At 50.6% G+C, this 17,262-nt stretch overlaps 5 protein-coding genes across 5 annotated transcripts; 3 read left to right on the forward strand and 2 right to left on the reverse strand.

Moving 5' to 3' along the window:
• Positions 1–577: 577 nt before the first annotated feature.
• On the forward strand, positions 578–1,598 carry BDP55DRAFT_631786 (uncharacterized protein; the record flags this gene model as incomplete). Its single annotated transcript, XM_060572326.1, has 2 exons — positions 578–815; positions 883–1,598. 2 exons carry the CDS (start codon positions 578–580, stop codon positions 1,596–1,598), a joined length of 954 nt encoding a protein of 317 aa, XP_060430100.1.
• Positions 1,599–1,686: 88 nt separating this feature from the next.
• On the reverse strand, positions 1,687–3,805 carry BDP55DRAFT_728434 (Cupredoxin; the record flags this gene model as incomplete). Its single annotated transcript, XM_060579439.1, has 5 exons — positions 1,687–1,888; positions 1,937–2,162; positions 2,220–2,796; positions 2,881–3,375; positions 3,467–3,805. 5 exons carry the CDS (start codon positions 3,803–3,805, stop codon positions 1,687–1,689), a joined length of 1,839 nt encoding a protein of 612 aa, XP_060430101.1.
• A 1,179-nt stretch (positions 3,806–4,984) lies between these two features.
• Positions 4,985–6,280, forward strand: BDP55DRAFT_551610 (plasma membrane iron permease; the record flags this gene model as incomplete). Its single annotated transcript, XM_060569127.1, has 4 exons — positions 4,985–5,140; positions 5,212–5,660; positions 5,719–5,917; positions 5,978–6,280. The coding sequence occupies 4 exons, from the start codon at positions 4,985–4,987 to the stop codon at positions 6,278–6,280; spliced, it is 1,107 nt and encodes a 368-aa protein (XP_060430102.1).
• A 3,883-nt stretch (positions 6,281–10,163) lies between these two features.
• Positions 10,164–12,029, forward strand: BDP55DRAFT_631789 (ferric reductase NAD binding domain-containing protein; the record flags this gene model as incomplete). Its single annotated transcript, XM_060572327.1, has 4 exons — positions 10,164–10,366; positions 10,421–10,573; positions 10,630–11,507; positions 11,563–12,029. The coding sequence occupies 4 exons, from the start codon at positions 10,164–10,166 to the stop codon at positions 12,027–12,029; spliced, it is 1,701 nt and encodes a 566-aa protein (XP_060430103.1).
• Positions 12,030–12,620: 591 nt separating this feature from the next.
• BDP55DRAFT_663163 (PAP2 superfamily-domain-containing protein) lies at positions 12,621–14,107 on the reverse strand. The gene is made up of 2 exons (XM_060574856.1): positions 12,785–14,107; positions 12,621–12,715 (listed from the first exon to the last, which is right to left on the reverse strand). Exon 1 carries the CDS (start codon positions 14,055–14,057, stop codon positions 12,888–12,890), a length of 1,170 nt encoding a protein of 389 aa, XP_060430104.1. The 5' UTR covers positions 14,058–14,107; the 3' UTR covers positions 12,621–12,715; positions 12,785–12,887.
• Positions 14,108–17,262: the final 3,155 nt, after the last annotated feature.

A 17,262-nucleotide genomic window follows, 5' to 3' on the forward strand; every position in this document is an offset into this window, starting at 1 on the left:
GAGAGGATTCCATTCTCCGCTAGTGAAAACGGCGTTTGGCATCATTGGTTACATTCCAGAGAAACTCAGTTGGTCGGATAAAGGCTGAGAGTCTAGAGCCAAAACGCATTAAAGCTGGCAGGGCTCGTATAGACGGCAAAAGTGACAGTCTCGGCTTCGGACAGACTCAGCTCCAAGGGGGATTAAGTTGATCATTTTCTTTTTTAGGGCAATGGTACACAAAGTGTTCGTCCACGAGACCGGTTGCATGAGATGCAACCAACAGGCCTTGGCAATCTGCCCTGGCAAACAGTCCAACCAGCCAACCTAAGACATGGCCCACGCCGTCATAACTAGGAGCGCAAGGGATATAGCTACCAATGCTTTTCCACATTCTCTTCCCGCATTGTTCGTCACCGTCCCAGCCATTCCTTTTCCCCGTGGCGACTGAGAACCGAACTGTGCCCCTCACAAACTTCTCATCACGACAAGAGCACATCCGCGATATCCTACCAGTGGACTGCAACGACAACGAAGGAAATCTTGTTGACGGGGGAGGAATGTGGGACAGGACGACAACAACAACAAGAACTGCAACATGAGCTCAAACCCCTATATCAGCAACGGTACATGCTACCACGGGCCTGGGGATGAGGTTGGAGAATGGTTCCCGTGTGGAAATGCAGACCTTGGGTACAAGACCTGTTGTCAGGGCGGCGATATGTGCTTGTCCAGTCATGCTTGCTACAACGGCCGATTCGGAATCACGTACCTGGCAGGTTGTAGCGATCCAGACTATCGAGATTCGAGCTGTCCCGACAAGGGGGCATTGAGTGGTGAGTCACAGTCGCGACGATGGGAGATGTTTTTTACTGAGCAGAAGACTAATTGTTTGATATTCAGATCAACCATGGACAGGCCTAGTCTATTGCAACGGCACTTCGGAAGAATGGGTGGCTTGCAAACAATCGGCGAGCCCTACGACTTTGACTTCAGCAGACGCGTGCTGGTGCCCCCAAACGTCTCGAACTGTCGCCTTCACCGATTCCTCGATCCTTCAAAACGTTGTGCAGCTTCCGACAGCCCTGGGAGGAAGCGTCATATGGCAGCCTGGCTATGTCCCGATCCTTACACAGCCGAACACAACCCCTACCCCAACTTCACCTGCCTCAACGACCGCTCAGGCCCAACATCCCACCACCACCACGACGGCATCAAGCACGACACCACAGCCCACTTCGGCCGAGACCTCTTCGACGGAAGAGACTGCGGGGATGACGACAAGCACCAAGGTCGGGCTTGGCGTCGGTATCGCGGGAGGGTGCTTGGTTCTGATGGCTGCTCTGATATACATATGGTACTCCAGAAGGAAATGGCGACAAAAGGGGGCGGTAGAATGGGAGAACACAACTGAAAAGGGGAATACACATGAAGGTGGCATGGCGAAGCCATATGAGGCGAACTCGGCGCGGCCAGAGTCCGATATAACCGAGTTGGACGGCACGTCCCGGTTCCATCTCAAACCAGCAGGTTTTGGGTACAAGGGCGCCTCAGGGATGAAATCAAATAAAGAAGGGTCACACTCGCCGACGACTCCGGTCGCTGAGCTGCCTGGATAATGCGTATGGGAATTGATTGGATATACCAGAGTAGATTAAATAGGATTGTTAAAGAATAGGTATCGTTGCGGGTAACCTCCGTGTCATTCTAGTTGTCAGTCGTACCGGCAGGTCGCTTAGTTTCGCCCTCCGTGGCTGCGCCAGATGTTTCTTGAACATTCAACATCGTCGATGCGGCGCTGTTGGTATCTGTGACGTGGTTCGCCATACCATACCAACACACAACGCAGATTCCAAGTACACCTGAGATGATGCTGAAAACAAATGCGACAATTCCCCTCGTCGTGAACCTGAACGTATTAGAGGTAAACCTAGACTATAAAGGACTTGAGACTTACCCAGCCGGGAGCGGATCGGGAGGCGCGTTTTGTCCGCTGAGATCCAGCAGGTCTTTGGTGTTGCCCGCAGCATTACCCGAGACAGGTACGTTTCCTGCGGTACAAGCATCGAGGTGGTTTTGCGGGAGGGTGAGCGACTTCTGGATCTCCAGCGGTGCCTCCACAAAGGTTGCCAGCAACCCAGAGGTAACATGCCACTCAATATGGCAATGGAACAGCCATACGCCTGGGAGATAAGAGGATTAGTATGGGTGTCGATATCTATGAGATCTGAAGGACGTACCTGGGTTGTCTGCCTTGAAGCGAAGGACGATGTTTCCATCGGGCCAAAGGACGAGAGTATCCCGGCGCATAGGCACTGCGGGAAAGTCGCTCTCGGTCATGTTCGAGTCTGCGAAAGTACCGCTCTCCTCTTCACCGCGGTAGAGAGACTGGAAGTGATGCCCGTGGAGATGGAACGGATGGCGCCCGGAATCAAGGTTGTTGACCACGATTTGAACGATTTGGTCCTTCTTCAAAACAAAGCTGTGGGTGTAGTCACCGTAGACTTCGGCAGTTTCGGCATCATCACCAGTTGTTAGTGCAGTATACAATGTCGGAACCACCGGTGCCTTGTAGCTGATGTTGTTGAAGAACGCGTAGTTGGCACCGTCACCTAAGTTGTCCATGATGACGTTGAGCTCAACGGTCTGGTCAGGTTCGGCAAAACGTGCCAATTCGTCGTGCGGTACCAATGTCATATCATCAAAAGGATTGAGCTCATCGATCAATGCCGGCTCCGGAAGTGAGTTAGTCTCGTTGTATACCAACCAGCCTGTGACATTCCAATTAAGGTCATCTGGCAGAGTGTCGAACAACGTCTGTGGGTGGGGAATGCAACATTAGCATCTGAGATCATTGCGTTCACGGACAGACCCGTGTTTCTGATAAAGTGTCAGGCTTACCGTGTCCATGCTGCCGACGATAGCGAAGTTCTCGTTGGTGGAGTTCTTGGTTGTGAGAAGGAAACTGCAGCGCTGGGCGACGGAAAGATAGATCATTTCGGCGGTCGCCTGCTGAGTGTATACACCATCAACTTCAATAATGGACATATTATGCCCCTCAAACCATAGATATTGACCAGCGAAAGCACCTATGTTGATAACACGCATCAAGTAGGTCTTGCCTGGTTGAATCGAGATGGTGAGGTTCTGCGTCTCATTCATTAACGCTGCCTTCGGCACGGGCTCCGCACCGGTGGGGTTCGTCTTGCTCATGAACGGCGGGATGAGGTTCTGCATCTGCTCATGATACCAATCTGAGAGCGTCAAGACAATCTCCTCATCGTAATCCCCAGCATAAGGATTGTCCGGATCATGGATGATCAGACTGCCGCGGAGTCCATCTGGGTACTGGGACATGGTGTGTGAGTGATACCAGTATGTGCCCGGCTGGGTAATCTGAACCGACGCAAAATTGACATTAGCAAACACTCCGTTGCGAAAGTTCGCAATAATGCGACCTCTAACGTTGTAAGGTGGGAATAGCTACTGTGAAGTTGTAGAGGAATGAGGAGCCCGGTGGGATGGGGCATTGCGAGACTTGGGCCGGACCATCCATGTGCGTGGTCCCGTTCATGAACAGCCCATGAAAGTGCAGCGAAGTAGACTGGTTGCCCAAGTCGTTGTGCACATTGATGACAATGTTGTCGCCAATGTTGGCCTCAATCTGGGGGATGGGCCATTTTCCATTGATGCCGATGACGGGTCGGTCGAAAGCACCGTCAGGATTGGCCGTGACCCAACCGACAGTAAAGTCGTAGTTGACCGTCGCTCCGACAGCAAGCCGGGGCGCAACGCACGCGAGCGCGAGAGGCAGGATCTTGGCCATGACGGCGTCAGTTCACAGTATGATCCAGTGATGATGGTTGTTGGTGTGTCTTTCGCGGGCTGTCTCGAATGACAGAAGTAGCCGTGATGGGAATTGGCGAGGAATGCGGTGTCCTGGCTGTCCTTCGATGAGAAGACGAGGAGAACTTATCTCTCGATTTTAGACAGGCAACGAGGTGGGCGGTACCCTACTCTAGGGAAAAATAATAGATAGGAGGAGCTGCCGTTGCCGCCGATATCAGTCTTCGATCCTGTCGACTTGACCTGGTTGGAATATCGGGCGACATATTGGAGTCATCTGAGTTTTCTTCCCTCCCGGAGGCTGGCCGACTCCAGACGAACAGGGTCTCTCAGAGGCAACGTTTCCGGGACGCCACTTTCCATGGAAGTAAAACCGAATCCATGTCGGTACAAAAATCACTCAATTATCTTATCCATCTGATCAGCAAGCACCGGGGTTAGACTAGTAGGTAGGGCAGAAATGCTTAGCACCGGGAGACCATTCGGTTCTCCTCCACCCGTCGCTCCCCACCATCACACGACCGGCCTGCGTTTGTGGAGCCCTCTTCGGTTCGGGCATGCATCTAGATCCATCTTGTAGCGGTAAAGTTCAGATACATTCAACGACATGGCTTCCAGGATTATGTTTGACCGCTGCCCGTGTTGGATGTGGAAGCAATTTTAACAGTGTAGTACGAGAGTTACGACTCACGTTCAGAACCAATGATCATCGCGAGTGTTTTGAGGAGAAGATACCTGATAGGACTAGCCGAAAAATACCCGCCCTTTTCGGTCTGTTTCCTCCTCAGCTCGGGCCTGGTAGTCCAATCTAATCGATCCATCAACCACCCCTGAGGTGATGGGAGGAGAATCAGAACACCTCCAAGATCCGCAAAGTTTTACGACATCGACCTGCCATGTATTGGTGGGTTCATCTGGATTTCTATGCCCCTCCGATGGCTGCCGTATCGACATACCCATACCCCCTCCGATTCCGAGCTCGGCCTAGAGAAGCACCATACTCCTCGATCCGATAAGCACAACTACTTCCCTTCGATCAGCAAGCCAGATTGATAAAGTCTTTCATCGCCTCATCGATCCCGGCGAAGAGTACTCCCACCTTCGCTCCGAACTAGACGTCGTCCTACACATAGGTTCATACTACTACATCACAAGCAAGATGGCCGTCAACGTGTTTTCGGTCCCCGTCTTCCTCGTCGTTTTTCGCGAGTCCCTCGAGACGGGCATCATTGTCTCTGTCCTTCTTGCTTTCTTAAAGCAGACCCTCGGGGGTCCTGGACGCGATGTTACTGTCTACAAAGCTCTTCGTAAACAGGTAATGTCTTTGCCTAGCTTTCATCTACTCGAGGACTTTGTCGCGTTGTTCTAACTCGTCACGTCACGCAGGTTTGGATGGGAACTGCCCTCGGCCTCACGCTCTGCGTTGTAGTCGCGGCTGCCATCATCGGGGTCTTCTACGGAGTCGGTCGAGACAGCTGGCAAGCGCACGAATACTACTACGAAGGCTCATTTGCGCTTTTCGCATCCATCATCATCACACTCATGGGAGTTGCTCTCCTTCGAGTTGGCAAGCTGCAAGACAAATGGCGCGCGAAACTTGCTAAGGCCATGGAGCCCCAAGCAAAGACAGCGTCCTCAACTTTCGGCTCTCGATTCAAGCGGAACCAGGAGAAGTACGTCATGTTCTTCCTGCCTCTCATCACCATTCTCCGAGAGGGAATTGAGATGATCGTTTTTATCTTCGGTGTCACTTTCGCAGCACCTGCAACTGCAGTTCCGCTGCCGGTCGTTGTTGGCTTGATCGTTGGCGTTTTTGCTAGCTACCTCCTCTACAAGTAAGGAATATCAACATCCTAAATCCCTCCCTTCCGCTTCCTAACACCATAATTCTAGGAGTGGATCTACTTCAAAGATTCAGATCTTCCTGGTCGCCTCTACTTGCTTGCTTTACATCGTTGCTGCTGGTCTCTTTTCTCGCGCCGTGTGGTTTTTCGAAGCGCAGGAATGGAACACAGCTGTTGGCGGTGACGCGGCAGAGGTTGGCGCGGGCCCTGGATCCTACGACATCGATAGAAGCGTTTGGCACGTCAACGTGAGTACTCGAAATCGCCATTAAACGAGAAAATGTGATCATGAAATTGACTTTTCGCAGTGCTGCAGCCCCCAATTGAATGGCGGCGGTGGCTGGGGCCTTCTGAATGCCATCTTCGGCTGGAACAACTCTGCTACCTACGGCTCTGTCATCTCGTACAACGTTTACTGGATCTTTGTCATCTCTTGGCTTGTGCTTCTGAGATTCCACGAGGTCCATGGTCACTGGCCTCTCATGAAGCCAAAGGCTGCTGGCAAGGTCGTGTCCACTGCGGACATGCCTGGAACATCTACGCCTACCGAATACTCAGTCAACGAGCCGAGGAAGGACATGTCAACCACTACAAGCGCCCTGAAGGAGTAAGATGAGCTGGCAGGCTTGGTCTTTGTTCAGTTTGAAGATCTTTGTGTCGCCGGCTCTCGTGGAGGGGACGATTCTGTTGGGGAAGGAGCACATATTATCTAGGCTGCAGTCTTGATACCGATATCCTAGGATCTTTGGTTCAGGCACCTGGTTTTTCGACTGACAATTTGAATAGTCATCAACTTTGTTTTCTCACTAGCTTCGAACTTTGAATGATTTTCAGTTCAAACCTACAGCATTAAACCATGCGGCGAATCCACTCCTGTATTAGGCACGATTGTTCACTCCGTCTGCATCTACATCGTCTCCTTGAATGTGCCACTCATTTAACCCCCAGTAGTTTACTTGAAGCACGTACGAAATACTTCAATACTCTTCGTGGACCAACTAAGCAAATGGACCCCGCTCCGTGTTGCCCCATTAACACGCGAGCCATCGTACAGGGCTATGGTATGAAATGTTTTCTCATCACCTTACTCCATAGTCGGTGAGAAATACAGCTACGCCTGCATGAGGTATAGGTTCAGATCAACTAGTCTCTCCCTAGGCCCAACGGCGCACCATCCTTCGGATAGTAGCAGTCCACAAGCGTGACAAGATAGGAAGACTGCAGCGTGACTGGGCGGGTCTAGTGAGGAGGGTTGCAGAAATACAGAAAAAGTAACTTCAAGGGGATATTCACCCAACCTCTACTAGCATCAGAAGACTCTGCGACGCCGAAGTAATGTGGTTCCACGGACACGCAGAGACATTGCTTTATATCAGACGCACCTGGCCTGGGTGGCGCGGGTTTCCCCCCGAGTGGGACTCTCTCAACGGGAAGACCAGAACGTGGCGTAGGCTGTAGGTGCAGTCCCTCGGCCTTCCGAGCCGCCAACTCGGCGATAGATACCAGGCCACTTTGAACCTAGCAAGCCACGCTTAACTCAGACTACCGGCACTTTCTTGGGGTTTCTTTGCCTACTATGTAAACCATGACAAAGATATACTGTGTGCTATGTGCGAATAGGTCGGCGACAATATGGGCGATCAGTGTCCACAGTCGGGCACCTGGTCACTACTTCCAGACGTCTCCCCGCAAGCCAAGGCGGATGGTTTGCCGGGACTATGCGTTAGCTAGCCTTCTAGCATTCATTACAGAGCTTTACATGCTTCCCAAGCACTTGGTAACCAGAGTCCCCTGTAGAGTCCGTTTCTTTCATCACACCCCTACGATTGTCAGCAAATCCATCTATACTGGTATTGGCTTGGGCAACTCCACTGGAATCGCACTTCTCACCCCTTGATCCTTACACGCCTTCACTGGGAGTAGGTATGGGGCTGAGGGGCTCATGAAAGGGTCCGTATAACAGCCCGAGCAATCTCAAAAGAGACATCGATTCGAGGTCGGACCAGTATAGTCATAGCATGAGATGACGAGAGGAGAGCCCACGGCTACTAAGCTGCAAGTCTCCACGGTTCCGTTACTCCTTACCTAGTCTTCATCCCTGCTCTCGAGCTCATTCTAGAGTGAACGACATATCTTCTGACCCAGAATATCCGCGTGTGCCCGAGTTACGTCCGTCTGGCATCAACTGAATTACAATACACCGTTTCCCAAGTGGATTAGACTTAGAAAGCCACCTACGTTAGGCGGCAGGATTGATGGGCCGCGTAGTCATGTCAGCCATTGGCATGGCAAACTCTACGTACAGTCCGTTAACTCCATGAACGAGCAGACTTTGCCTCGGGGTATCCACGAAGACGCATGCCTTTCTATCATTCCGCTCTCCGCCAACGTAGTTCCCGACTTCACAGTAACTACAGACATCGAAATATTCTCCTGTACACGTGTGCCAGTTTTCTATTGCAATTGGTTCAACTTGGGGATTTAGTCGGTCTTTGAACGATCTTTTCGTGGGTCACTGTTTAGGAATCCCTGATGGCCCAGTTTTGTTCCGCTGGTAGATATGTAATCGTTGCCTTCACAGAGCAAAAGGTGATCCACAAAAGTAAACCCGAGGCTCTCTATCTCATTCAAGACGCGTTCCGCCCGGTTCCAATGAGACCATGTGAGGTCACTGCGGAATACCATTGCACCGTCGCTCTGAAGAAAAGTGAGAAATGAGCCTCTGAAAACCAGAATTAGCTAGAACATGTCGAATTCTTGCAAGCGACTTTCACACATGGCGGAGACCTTGCCACTCTATTCTAAAATCTAAACTAATTGCAACCGCCATTGTAAGATAATGTCAGACATGATTAAGAAACATGACTGCGACTAACAGGGCTCGGTCGTACGAGCTCAAAAGTGCTCGGAGCTGCGATCTCGGAGATATGGTCAAAAAAGCTTGTCAAGTGGTGCCCCCAAAAGCCAAGTCGGACAGACCCGAAGCACCGGTTGGGGCTGAAGCCGGGACGATTTGCTGATTTGCAGGACTAAACATGGGCTGGAAAGTCTTATTCCCGATTCCACTTTGGCGCGGGCTGTTGAATCCTTTGACGATTGGTTGAGTCTGTCCACAAGTTCGTGTCTGTCCACCCCCCCAGATGCCTTTCTCAGACGTAGTTTCGTGTATCCACGTCGAGCGGAGAGCTGTACCCGCTTTTTAAAACTATGACAAGCGACTTCCTGATTCATTCCTTCGCTTAGCCATGATTCGTTCCTTTCTACGGTAAGTGTTTCCGCACCCGGGAGACCCAACACGCAGCCGAGATGGCTCTGAACGACGGTTGCCTTTTCAGCAATTATTGATCGCAAAGTGATATTCACACGAGCCATTGTTTGACTGGAATACGTGCTGTAGCAGAACTTTTGCAGAAGACGTCTACACTACACTAGTCTATCTTGTGGGAAACACCAGGATAGCAAACAAGGTTTCTTTAGGCAACTTTCGTCGTGACTACCTTCTGAAATTAGGCTTCAGACCCTGCAATTAGTCTCCTCTGACGTACGAGGTTCCAAGCGGCCGCCCAACAGACTTTTTTCTAGCCTGTTTTATCCGTCGCAATTCCTCCGATGAACCCGGCACACTTGGGGTCGTGAAGCGACGGAATCAAAAAGATCATCTGCACCCACAAGGCGAGATATCGTTCCTCAGTCCAGACGACTAGGGATTCCTTCGAGCCCACTTAAGCCGCTGATGGACAGAAATTGTTGGAGGCGAACGTGAAGAAAGTCTACATGTACGAGTGGATATCAAATGGCGATAGGATTCGTAACCTTAGTGTTCCCAAACCTACCTACCTACCTCACAGATGGCAACTTGTTGGACATGCTCGTGGGCCCCCACGGTCTCTTTGATACCCACTGTCACCTAACCGAAGAGTTCATATTTCCTTTCCCGCGTCAAGAAGTCAATAAGTCACGAAGTCACACAAGTCACTGGCAAGTACATCGACATCAAAAGCGAGTCATTTCTTTCCAAGATACGATCCGGGCCAGGGACTAACCCACCGGCGAGTGTGGCTCTAGTACGAAAGATTATCTGGAAATCTGATTAGATCCAATCAGGGTCATCGTGAAGCTAATGATTGACTTTTCCATGTCGCATTCATCCGGCCGATGTTCGCAGTCTCGCAAGCGATGAGGTATTTTCGGTGAAAACATGATACGAAAATGAGGTCTCGACCAAGGAAGTTGTCCGTGATTGAAATCATTGCATCTGATAGTGGGACTAGGGATGAACATCCCGCACTTCATAATTTTGCTGAAGCTAGATTGATACGTGGGCAAATCTTTATTTTCTAATCTTCTTTCCTGGTGTTTGATATAAGTGTATGAAGATACTCGTCAAACCACCCTTGGATACAGTAATCTGATCCGAGAGAGAGCCTTTCACCTTTGCTCATACCAATACCGCTGTCAACTAGACGCTCTGTCCAGCACCCAACGCTGACCAACATGATCGAAACCCGTGCTGCAAAGAAACCCAAGCCACCCAATGCACGACAGCTCTTGAATGAGTGGAATGTCAAGGTATATGCGGGAGTGGTTGCTAGTGTGATCGCGGCTCTTATTATCTACCATTGGGCGCAATGGATTAAACGCAAAACATCAAAGTCGCCAAGGACTGCCTCGTCTTCGCCCCTTGCCAAGACTTCTAGGTAAGACTATCGTCAAAAGTTCCTTGGCGCTCGATCAGCCTTAACAACCAGCAGGAAGATTCGCAGCCTACTGGTTCGCAAGGCGCCGGGGTTTCCAACGGGAGGCCATGCCTTGCTGACGATTGCGTTCATCGGTGTCAATATTGTCATGTCTTTTCATCACGTTGATAAAGAAAAGATGAGCAACTTTGCTGCACGATTTGGATGGTACGATCTTGAGAAACTCTTGGCCACCCCCTCAGGGACTGACATGTTGTTTACAGGATGTCGACGGCGAACATGGCGCTCTGCGTCTTCTTTGGTCTAAAAAATACCCCCCTCGGTGTCTTGACCGGACACTCCTACGAAAGACTCAATTTCTTCCACCGTCTGGCCGGGTACGCGGCCGTACTTCAGATGCTCCTTCACGCCATCTTCTACATGGTGTACTACGGAATGCAGAACCGGTGGAGCACCCTACTCGAAGTGCAAAACTGGGAGGGCATTGGCGCAGGCTTCGCCATGCTCCTCCTCGTCATGGGCTTGGCCAGAAATCTTGGCTATGAGTGGTTCTATGTGAGCCACATGGTGGGATTCCTGCTCGCCATTATTTTCACTGGGCTTCACAGGCCCTACTGGATATGGAAGATCCCTGTGGCAATGGTCTTCATCGCGGCAATTTGGGGGCTTGACCGTCTGATTCGAGGGTCGAGGATGCTGTACAACCTTGTCAACAACAGCGCCACCATTTACCGGTTACCTGACAACGGTGTCCGTCTGGTCATCAAGAAATCTCTGTCGGGTGCTACTCCGGGCTCGCACTGCTTCGTCTGGATCCCCGGCGTTCGTCCATTCCAAACACACCCCTTCACCATTGTGTCTAATACCCCTCACGGGGGGCTGGAGTTGGTGCTCAGCTCCTGTGATGGTTTCACGAAGGCCTTGCATGATCGAGCTAATACCGAGGCTGGGACAACTGTGTGGGCTTCTGTCGACGGACCCTATGGGGCATTCCCTAACCCGAAGAACTACGACAAGGTCGTCTTGATTGCCGGTGGCAGCGGGGCGACGTTCACCTTCGGGTTGGCAACGAGCCTCTTACAGCACTTGGAGTCCGAATCTCATAAGCGTGTCGACTTCATCTGGGCTGTCAGAAAGAGGGGTTTGTCTAGTCTGATCATTGACATAGGTGGAGTGAACGCTGACGTGTGTGACAGAAAATTTAGAATGGTTCACGGATCACCTTCAGTCACTGAGCCAACACGGCGCAGGGGTGAACGTGTTACTACACGTTACTCGGGACGGCTCCACGGCCTCCTTGAGCGAGTCGTCGGAACTAAATGTCTCATCGCCCACTTCCCTGAAGTCGCCGAATGAGAAAGTTGAAGCTCTTCTGCCAGAGCCTGTCACGAAGCAGAGCAAGGAAACTATCCCTTCGACGGTGGCATTACCACAGGGAGATAGATCGTTGGGTCTGGAGGGGCTGTGCGACATCAAGTTCGACAAGTTGAGAGCTGGAGAAGCTATCACTAAAACACTGCAATCAGCTGCGCCTGGTCAGCGGGTGTTGATAGCTGCTTGCGGTCCGCAGTCCCTGACCGAAATCGTCCAGAACGCTGCTGCACACCGCATTGCCTCTGGCGAAATCAGCATAGAAGTACACTGCGAGAACTTCGGATGGTAACAACTCGACTATATCAAATTGCGACTTGAAGAAGGCGACGGGTCAATGATGATATGGCGTTTACAGGTAGACTGATAATCGAGGCAATCAATACGACACGACATCTTTCCGGGGCGACTGCAGTACACCAAGATTTACTAGCCACTTATGGAAATAATCATTAGACCGCTGAGTTTTCCATCTTCATCTCATATTGTACCTACGGTGTAGACCCCAGTGAGAGCCATATTCCTTTGGAGTCGTATGAAGCCAGCATCCGCGCGACAGAATAATACCGTCTTCCGTTATGTAGCACGTGGGCAACCCGGCCAGCTTTCGAAAACATTATGGATGGCCTCTAGCGTAGCAAAGAAACGGCTTCACATAATTCATGGGCTAGTCGATACCCTGGTATGGGTCTAAATTTAGCCGGTGTGAGCGGAGAGCTCGGTCGTTGTGGCAGGATTGACGATCCAGACAAGACAAGTGCCCCCCCGCTCGGTCTCCGGGCTCCTAGGATAGCTAAATCCGAGCCCCTTGACAGCTTCCAGATTCCACATTCGAACGATCAGCTAGTACGAACATTCTCTAGGCCGAGTATCTCAACAAATCGGCACCTGTCTAGGCAGATATTTTGAAAAGAAACCTTGGATTGCGACGTGTGATGTGGGAAATTCAAGCTATCAATGCTATGACTGACTCCCTGAGTAGGTATTCGCTCTTGGCCCCCTGACCATTAGATGAGATATCATCTCTACTGACTACTGTACACCAAGGTGTGTCTAGTCCGCGCCATTGCTTGTAATACAAATGTGGTGATTGGTGGATTCGGCTGAAATCTTTCACCCCGAGTGTACATCACTAAACGGGGAATGTCCTTCAGCATACAGAATCTTGCCGAAGCTTGGTCGAGCTGTGGCGATATCCTTGTTTGCCAACACCCGCCCAGAACGCAGCATCTTCGCTACGAGGGGCCCAAGCCCAGCCAGCACCTCCACTAATAGGTAGATGATAGAAGCGGAACGCAACGTAAGATGAAGTAGCGCCGATAGCGAAAGCGAACAATATATCGAAGCCGTGGTGTTGGAAGTCGTACCATCTGGAGGCGCAGATAAAGATGCACAACGCAAACGGAACAAGGGTGAGCACCACAAGATAGACGGGTGGAGCTGCTGCTTGTCTTCGAAACGAGTTGACTTGCTCGGGGAGCCTGCCTGCCCGACCTTCTCCCGCCATGCTCTCCCCATCGATGCGCGAGGGGAAAGCAGAGTGATGGGTAGCTCCCAGGTGTACCCCCTGAGGTGCCCACGGTGCGGCCACCCCAAGTTTACTCGCCAAGAAAAGCGTGAGATAGATGAGCCCTGAAGCTGCGACGGATGAGTGACCGGACGGAAAGCTGCGGAACCCCTCGTCAATCACACTCTTGTCAGGGTTGGTGCAGATGTCGGCCGATACGAGCTGTCCCATGGCGACGGTGGTAGTGTTTGATATGCCACCAACAATGTACCGGGCCAGATTTTCGAGATCGGGCTGGCAGCGGGCCAAAGCATTCGGTCGAGGTTTTCCGAGAAGGTTCTTCGTTGTGCTCACGATGAACCAGGTCGTCACAACCGATAGGATGAGTCCCAGCCATCCTGCGTGCACCTCCCAAATCTTTCTACTCCAAACAAGGGACCTTGGAGTATCTCTTGGGACTGTTCCACCAGGTACGAACAGTATGACCACTCCGAAAATCACCACTATTGGCAATGCGACGCTCAGCAGGAGCAGATTCGTTACAGATACGGTATCGGCGTGAAGCGGGAAGCTGATATCTGGGTTCTCCAGGTTGAAGGGCCGTTTTTGTGGCGACAGGTTGCCAAGCAGCAAGCCTGCCACGCCAAATGCGATGAGTAAAACCCAATCGATGGCATAGGATAGAATCAAGATAAAATTCCCCATTGTCTGGCGTTTGCGATGTGTGCCGCTGGGATCCGAAATCGATGAATAAGGTCGACGGGATTCAAAGGGACCACGATTTTGGAGGTCCTCGAGGGGAATATCGAGCATTCTGTTGTCCAAGCCGAAACGCGATGAGCTGATTGTTATTCAAATTCATGATAAACAGGACGGAATTGGACATTTATATATATTTGCACCCCAGAATGGCTGTGTGAGAATGTGACTTAGACCTGGATGCAGGGACAGCGCCTCTTCCCTAGATTCGCCCGGTTCAGTCACGGTCTCGTTCCCCGCCACATGACAAGCGCACTCTACTCCAACTTCACGCAAGGTAGCTTAGCAAGCTTAACAAGCTAGAATACGGCGTATTGCTAGACGAGACCAAGTGAGGCTGTGTCCTACTCTGGACAAGGTCTTAAATTTGTATCAGTCGGGGAAAGGCGCCACCAGAACGGCACAGATCGTCGGGGCCTAATAATGGCCTGTGACCCCTCTGTACTGGACGGACCTCTCATCTCCCCGACAGCGAGAGTTTTGACTTGACTACGGTTACTTCATTTGTCAACTTCCGCTATAGTTTTGCTCCCTTCAACAACAAATACTAAACGCCTCCTGGAATCGAAGCCTGCTTGAGGTACCTTACCACACCTGTCTACCAGGCTGATCGGCTGACGCGTCCAATAAGCCACTTCTCTTTGTGAGGGTCTGCTCATAGATGACTGGATGTGCAACTCGTACTTTGACCGATGTATATCAGCCTGGAACGAAATCATGTTGCCACCAATGTCATTGGACTGTGTCAATGACCAGCTACGAGAACTCGCAAAGAAGAGTCACAATCCCAGGCTCTCTGCGGTGCCAAAACTTTACTCATTTCGACGTAAGATCTGAACAATGCGGCGATGGTTTCATGTACACTCGGCGCAGCAAGGTAATGGCAGCATAGAACAGCCTGTGATCCGGTGTGTAAGAAGGTCTGTTCTCAGCCACATCAGGCTTGGGAGCAATAGGATAAGCATTAACGAGCTGGAAGGCGATGCTGTCTTCTCGTATTGGACGCAACTAAAGGATATGTCTTTGGTGAAATGTCTCACGGGGCTCACTCTGTGTTGAAGTGTTCCTAGCCTCCCCCTGGTATCACATGTTGATGAAGTAAAGAGCGATTATTGTTGGCGTACAATTTTCCTCTCTGGCGAGATCGCAAATCTTCCAACTCGCATGAGTTCCACGACCGTGAGCCGTCGCCATTGCTAACAGGAACTCATCTGCGAAGCTTTTGCTGGCGGGTGCACTCTAGAAATCTCACCAATGACCTATCGCTCCCTAAGGTATTCAATGCAAAAAGCGGTAAGGGCTGGAAGGGAGTGTTTAGTTCGAGATTGCGGGTGGTTGTCCTGGGTGTGTGGGCATATTGTGCGGGAAAAGGGCAGCACGTGGTCATAGAACCAATCCTTGGCAGGGCAGTCCCGTTACCAGATCATTTTAGGTGCTGCAAGCTCTTAGATTCTCTTTTTAAAACTCGTTTATACTTCAGAGCGGAATCTGGATATACGTTGCTGCTTTGTTCGGTTGCGTTCCTGTTGCATAGCAGCCTACAACTTGAGCCATTCGTTCCTCGGCCCAGAAAACCAAACCCCCTCCTTGCGTTCCCGTCCCTGCCTCCGACATCCTCGACCCTCCATAGGCTACCACGTTTGAAGGTCTTTGAATTAGGGCATCAGCTTCGGATTGTGTATCTTCTACAGTGTACACGTATCGTTAATACTCATTTGAGGTACTCAATATTGTCACTTGAACCCTGTTGCTAATTTCGTGTTCTAGCAGATTTCGTCGTGTACAACAGAACACAAAAGCGGTCCAAGTCCTCACTACGGATTCATTTTATGCTACACGACTGCCCATATTATATCTATCTCGACAGTCAACAGAGCTGGTTATCGAACATCGCATACCGAGCATAGGGTACTCCGTCATATCCGTCACGTCGTAATACATCATCGTTAACTATGGCATCGCCATAGCCGTCTTCTTTGTTCGTACGAAAGAATGCTTGGCCCGACTTCGATTATGTCCCTTTCTTCAATGCCAGAGGCAGAAAGTATGAGGTAATCCTCCGAGGCCAGGCTGTTGCTACAACGGTTGGAACAGAACCATGGGGTTCGCTTTCATCGAGAAGAGCGGTGGTAGAGCTTCGACGTGACGACATATAGACCGCCAATATATTTCCCTGTCATGCCCTTGGATAAGAATAACAGCTCCGCCAAGTCAGCAAGATTTCTTCGATCTTCTTATGGACTTCAGCTACTAGTGTAGCCTGGACGATCGATCGAGGCGTTTAAAACCCCATGGAACATGTTGGCCTCCCTCATGCTGGCCCCATGCCAAATTTTCAGTGGGAAGAAACCATTCAAAATCTCACGGTCCAGGTGCAAGCAGTCATCCATCATGCTACGATTCTGGCAAAGCATTTACTAGAAGAAATCCGTTGTGGTGCTTGGAAGAAACCCGGCGTAACGTACTCCTTTTTGGAAAACGTATTTCCTGTTAATTGTATGTTTCGATTGGAACGTCGGTGATCCAGAGTCGTTTCGCTGCCGCTGAACTACCGTAAATCTTCACCCTTAGGGGGACAACGAGGCCTGTCGGTCTATTGCCGAGTCGATCCGGTTTCTCCTACCTTATCTTCTGTTTGATGCCGATAGGTCGGCACAGATTACTTCTCCTGCTATCATATTTCCCATAAGATATGTCCACTCGCGTGGATAGATCAGAATTCAATCCAAGGATTTGTAGGATTGCAAAAAACAAGACTGTTGACGATGTATGGATCCTGCCTGGCATGTGCCTCTGGAAAGGATGCGCACGTCCAGTATACTCGTAATCTACCTGATCCTCCTCCAAAGCTGGATAGTTTCTAAATCGCAATGGTTCTGGACTTGGAGTTTGATGAACATTGACAGAAATGACCTTGTTGTGCTCAGAGAGTTCTACAGCAACGTCCAAGTCAGTGATCTTATGTGCGGTCAATATCTTCATAGCAAAGCAAGAACTGCGCGCATAGTGATCCCAAAGCCAAGCCATCACACCCATCATCAAATAGCGTTTGATGTATCGATAGCGAGTCTTACTTGAGCACCTCTATTGTCAGCGTGTTTTATGCAACTTGGAATTATATCAGAATTTGGATATCTGGCCATGACATCGGCTAGCTAAGGTAGCCTCTAGGTTGGGTATAATATTAAGCACAGCTACGCCGATGGCAAATGAGCAAGAAAATGCTTTATACTAAAGCTTCACGGACACGCTGCTTTTC

The sequence above is a fragment of the Colletotrichum godetiae genome (genome assembly GCF_030913485.1).
Source record: "Colletotrichum godetiae strain CBS 193.32 chromosome Unknown BDP55scaffold_19, whole genome shotgun sequence".
NCBI classification, from domain to species: Eukaryota; Fungi; Ascomycota; class Sordariomycetes; order Glomerellales; family Glomerellaceae; genus Colletotrichum; species Colletotrichum godetiae.